Here is a 5,883-nt window from a genome sequence, read left to right on the forward strand (position 1 = left end):
GTTAGAAGCAGGAGAAATGGGCAGTGTGAGGATTTGAGCGACTTTGACAAGGGCCACATTGTGATGGCTAGACGATCAGAGCATCTCCAAACCTGCAGCTCTTGTGGGGTGTTCCAGCTCTGCAGTGGTCAGTACCTATCAAAAGTGCTACAAGGAAGGAAAAGAACCGGAGACACGGTCATGGGGGGCCAAGGCTAATTGATGCACGTGGGGAGCGAAGGCTGCCTTAGTGGTCCGATCCAACAGACCACAATCTTGTCCCTTCCAGCTCTGCCATATGCACTGGTTCAAGGTCATGACCAGGCAGAATCTCCACTGCAGGGGCCCTTTCTTAGTGGTGGCAATGTTATGTAGAACACAACATGCCACTGTCAATGTTGCCGGCCCTGTCAGGTTCAACCCTCTGGCTACGAAGACACTGAAACCTCCCCTTCAGTTGCCCAAAAGTAATTTCAATTCAAGCCCTTTTCCTGACTGTGTGGTAGCGGGTCTGTGGCCTTGGGGCTGTGGCTGGGAATGGGGTCATAAAAAATGGTGTCAGGCTGTTTGAGGTGCAGTGGTGAAAAAAATAAAAAGGGCAACAGAGCGCAGGAAGTTGTGATGCATTTATGGTGAAACAGTTTAGCCAGGGGTAGGATTAACACCTAGAGGGCACTTTATCATGTTTTATCTACCATAGCAGCATCCAAGAGGGCACTTTTGTTGGATTTCTTTGAACATGTGGGCGTTGCATATGCTGTGTAACTCCTTCCTGTTCACAAATTCTCCCTCATTAGGACCAAATGGGCCAGATGTTCAAGAACTATTGAGTGCTAAGTTCACTTTTCTTATAGCACCGCACAACCTTTCTGTATTACTGACTATGTAAAGGAATCTACCGTTCGCAAAAAAACACATATTCACAGTCTGACAGTCTGTGAACTTGAGCATTATTGCAACGTGTTGTACATTTTCGGTTTCAGTAGATTGTTTAGGTAAATTACACCGTCACGGCTGGAACGATACCTTTCCAGCCAAAAACCTTCTGGATAGGCCAGCGGAAATACTCTCCTGACAATTATTGCACCAACATCGATCGGTAACTCTCTTAAGAATGGATCGGCCATGGTGGAAATTACTTTCTGTGTTGAGGAGGATGATCCAGATAACTGTCAATTAGGACTTGTTGCTCTGACAACAGCTCCAGATATAAATGACACCAGAGGAATCAAAAAATCCAGACTCAGGTCAAATTGTTACCAGTCAAGGGTGTTTGGTAGCTCACCTGGTAGAGCTGTTATCCCATGTACTGTTGTCTTCAGCTGCCCTATCAATAAAGCAAAAAGCCCCCAAAATATATTTGAAAAAAAATAAAATATATATATATATATATATATATATATATATAAATGATATATAAAAAACAAAACAAAAACAAATGGTTAACAGTCTAATCTGGACTCGGACTCTGATGGGCATGAAACAACCTTTTTTGTTTGCCTGCAAAGTCCTTGTTGCATAACAACAACGGGTGCCTGAAGCCTAAATGCTTCATATGGAGATATGAAACAACTCTTGTATATTTTCTGATCTGCCTCCTTTAGGGAAATAGTTTTGTATGTTAAACTCTGCACAGGCAGCATTCAAACAGCACACTGTAGGAACAAGAAGAAACACTGATGTTTAACTGGAGGAGGCTTTAAGCAACAAAAACTATTTGGTTAAGGTCAGGGACAGATTGCCATTACAGTTAAAAGAAATGATGGCTACTGGTTACAGAAAGTGCAGCCTGTTGTGTCAAAGTCACTTGTTTTGTCTCCTAGACAAGATTTATTTTGACTGGTGTCACAAGGTGTCACTTGTCAGGAAAATGGAGAAAGGTTGTAGTCAGACTAACAATGTTTTTAGCAATAAGCTAAAAGCAGTGGAAAGCTACACAGAGAACAAATAGATTTGACATGCAGAGTATACCGCACAGTGTTTCCACTTTGTTCCCAGGTGTAATACTGTATCGCTTTGGTTTCAAGACAATACAGTACGCAGCATGTGCGTCCCTGGCTGAATTAGATATCATAGTAACTTTATCCTGATGACAACAGGTGTGCTATTGAAATGAAGTGTCCTGTGAAGGAGGATGGGTGAGGTGGTTAGGCAAGTGATGATAATGTGGAGGAAGAAGGAAGGACCAGAATGGTCAGGTGTTGATTCAGCTCTATTTACAAAACACCAGCAGTTATTATACTGTCAAAGATAGAGCTGAATCAGCATCACTCATACACAGACTCATGTGTTGTTACTTAATTGGCTTATGTTTTATTTTACAGGTATTCATGTATTTATGTTCCTGCATCTTTATTAATTACACCATTTGTGTTAACAAATGCACGTGGGGCGCCCGGGTAGCTCACCTGGTAGAGCTAGAAGCCCCATGTACCAAGACTGAGTCCTTGCTGCAGCGGCTTCCAAGGTTCGAATCCGACCTTTGGTAAATGTTAAATGGCCCTGTGTAGCGTCTTTTTAGTCTTCCGACCACTCACTCCGACCGGGCTTTTACTTCACACACATTCATTCAGTGATGGCAAAGTCCGTCAAACAGAAACTAATGCATTTATACACACAATGCAAAAAACAACAATACACAATGGCGGGAGGAGCCAGGGATCGAACCAACAACCTTCAGATTAGTAGACGACCTGCTCTGCCTCTGCGCAGAAACCGCACTTTGCTGGGTGTTGTCCCCTCTCTCTGTCCCCCTCTTTCCTGTCTATCTTCAGCTATCACTATCATCAAAAAATACTTAAAAAAACAAAACATGTAATCTGTTCTGCTGTATTTACTTAACACATTATCTTTAACTGCTGCCTGCTGTATTGTAGCACTGCTAAACCTCTCATGGTGTGTGACTTTGACACTGGAGATCACTGTTACACATCCTGTCTTTTACTAAAAGTTAGAACCTGACCGATATGGGAATTTTGAGACCATAACAGAATCTGAAGAAGAAGAATTCCCCGATTACTAATATAGCGGTTGATAAAGTAAAGTTTTGAGCTGGAATGAAAATAAACTATTTCAATGTGATGATGAGAAGATGTGAGATTTTAAAATAATATGACTGCACAGGTACTCGGTCTTCTTTCTTAAACAAATAACTTTATTATTGATATATATAAGCTCAATATTCTTTAACATATTAAATAATGTATTGTCAACCAGTTCTAGCTAACATTGCTGAGAGCTGCTTCTTCTCTCTTACTCTGTGCTGCTTGCCACAGCATTGTAAATCACAGCGCACTCTGCTGGATAAACTTTGCAGTGACACAATTTTTTCTGCAGCTACAGTCTACACTATAAAACCAGGTAAATTAATCTAACTCAAAATGTTGTTGAAACTGATTATGTTGAGAATTTTAAGTAAAACTAACTTAATTTTGTAAGTTAAAAAAGATTCTTGATCAAGTAGTTTTAGTAATTTTAAGTGACACTGACTGAATTTTGTAACTTTTATTTGTACTGTGAAAACAAAATACCTAGTAAAAAGTACTTACTCAAAACGGCCCCTTAAAATTACTAGTAAGAATCTTTTTAACTTAAACAACTTGTTGAGTTGTTGTTACTTATAATCAGTTTTAACCTGTTTATTTAAAAGGACTTATAACTTTACAGTGTACAGCAGTGTTTCTCAAACATTTACACCGTGTACCACCTGAGAAAATATCATGCTCTCCAAGTACATTATGACCGAAATACAGTAGTGTAGGCCAACCATATTCAGCTACAGACAGATCACAGATTTATTGCTGGCTGTTGTTGAATCCTGAACTGGTTCACGAACCAGAGCTGATTTGGTGGAAAAGGGGTCCTCCTGGTCCACATTTATCTTCCCAATAGTTCCCGTTTGAAGCCACAATTGCAGTGTTTTTGAACCATTCATTTTACTTCCGCTCACTATCTTACCATCACATTTTAGCTCCTAACTAATTACTGGTGACTGAGCTCTACATGCATGGATGTGACTACACAGCAGGCTAATATATGAACAAAATATTACAGCAAATGCAAAAGAATCTCATAGTATTTTTATTTGACATTTTGTAGTATTTTTATATTATTACATGTTTCTAATTTATTCAATTAAAAATTATATTTCAGAGATTCCTACAGTACCACTACAGTCAGCTTCTAGAAGTAGGCTACATCTTGTTTCGTGATGTTCTAATGTAAACATTGGTGTACCTGAACTGGATGGAGTTTTACTACCTTGTATCAGGAAAATGATATAAGACATGCAGCTTTAACCAGCTGCCAATGTCACATCTGGAAACTTCACAGACTGAAAACACTCCAGATAAACTGTTACACTGCCAAACTGCCATGCGCACATCATGGGAACTCTTATTATTTAATAACAACCTGAAGGGCACTAAAGCTTACATACAGCCACACGTGTGCGTGCGTGTGTGTGTGTGCGCGCGTGTGAAACATGTACAAACACACACTAATTCTTGGCTTAATGTTTGGTGATTTAGAGTCGGCAGAGGTCGGACACACACATAAGCGTGCACAGACACACACACACTATCTAAGAATAGTCAGTTCACACATAGCGGTGCTGGGGCTCAGAAGGCCAGTTACTGTAAAAGGATTTTCAGAAGTTGAGTTCTGAAGGCAGAGCTGATCTGTACAGCAGGCCCTCTTCTACTCCACCAGCCTGAGAGCTGAGAGAGAGATAGAGTCTCTCACCCTGGGACATTAATCGGCTCATTAATGTTCTTTCTTCTAAACTGCTGGAATTAAAGTTCCCCTCTCCGTTTATGGTCTTCTATTGCTGCTACAACCATTACTTCTAAAGGAATCACTACTTAAACCGGGCATATTATCACAGCAGTGGTGTCTATGACTACTAATGCTGTTACTAATACTATTTATATATCTCTACTGGTATTACTACTGCTACAATATCAAAACTGTTACCGCAATACTTACTCACTGTTGTACAATCTTCATGCTGGAGAGAAGTGATCAACTGTGTCACATAGTTTTTATCATCAAAGTTCATCCTTGACATGGGAATTAGACTCAGGATAAAGATAGCAAATGGAATTTTGTCAAATGAGATTAAAAAGAAGAAAGAATAAGAAAAAACTCAAATGTTCTCTAAAAGAGAATTTAGAGGTCATTTTGCATCAAAACTGAAACAAAGGAAAAGTTATTTAATGCGTTCAGTGTTCATTGGTTGCAAGAGCTGTGTGACACAGATACCTTTTATAATGGCAATAATTGTATGCCTAAAATCTCTTTAATCTGCAGCATATATAGCAGGAAATGCTATAAAATACCACAATAGACATAGAAACACATGTATGCTTTTTTTTTTTTAGTTATGGTAATCTAATGTGTCTAATTGTCTCGGCAAGAGAGGTGACAGGAATCTATCAACTATAGATTTTGAGAGCATACAAACCTTGCAATCCCACGAATAGAGATTGGATTCAAAGGTAGAGAGTGCAATAAAAAAAAGGTAATAATACTGGAAAGATCATGCTGTGTACCCACAGGTGGTGTACATTGTTTTGTTCCTGCTTCCATGTCGTTGCCATGACACTTTCAGCATGTGCTAATAATGTTTGCTGTGAATAAGAGGGGTACTTTAGGATTCAGGCCTATAAGCATTGATCTAGCAGAGGTGTTTCCCTTCCTTTATTCATATACTGTATGTACACCACACCACATCTTCAACTAATAAGTACTCTTAAGTTCTGGTTTATTTCACTATGCTAAAGTCACCTCTCTCTATGTGTCTCTCTCTCTGCAGCCATTGGAGTCCAGATGACTCTGGAGATGATGGAGTCCAGATTCTGGGCCATTGCAGCACAGGTCAGTACATACAGCTCAATGTGTTTT

General features: G+C 39.7%; 1 protein-coding gene across 1 annotated transcript in view; it reads left to right on the plus strand.

Annotated features, from left to right (window-relative positions):
- The first annotated feature begins 5,791 nt into the window (after positions 1-5,791).
- LOC118342307 (voltage-dependent calcium channel subunit alpha-2/delta-4-like) overlaps positions 5,792-5,883 on the plus strand; it is a 10,936-nt gene continuing 10,844 nt past the window's right edge. Inside the window, exon 1 of the mRNA XM_035680801.1 lies at positions 5,792-5,856. Within this exon, the coding sequence (XP_035536694.1) occupies positions 5,809-5,856 (48 nt within the window). The 5' untranslated portion in view covers positions 5,792-5,808. The remainder of the gene's footprint in view (positions 5,857-5,883) is intronic.

Source organism: Morone saxatilis, unplaced genomic scaffold (assembly GCF_004916995.1).
Source record: "Morone saxatilis isolate NCDOM2014 unplaced genomic scaffold, NCSU_SB_2.0 Contig10, whole genome shotgun sequence".
NCBI classification, from domain to species: domain Eukaryota; kingdom Metazoa; phylum Chordata; class Actinopteri; family Moronidae; genus Morone; species Morone saxatilis.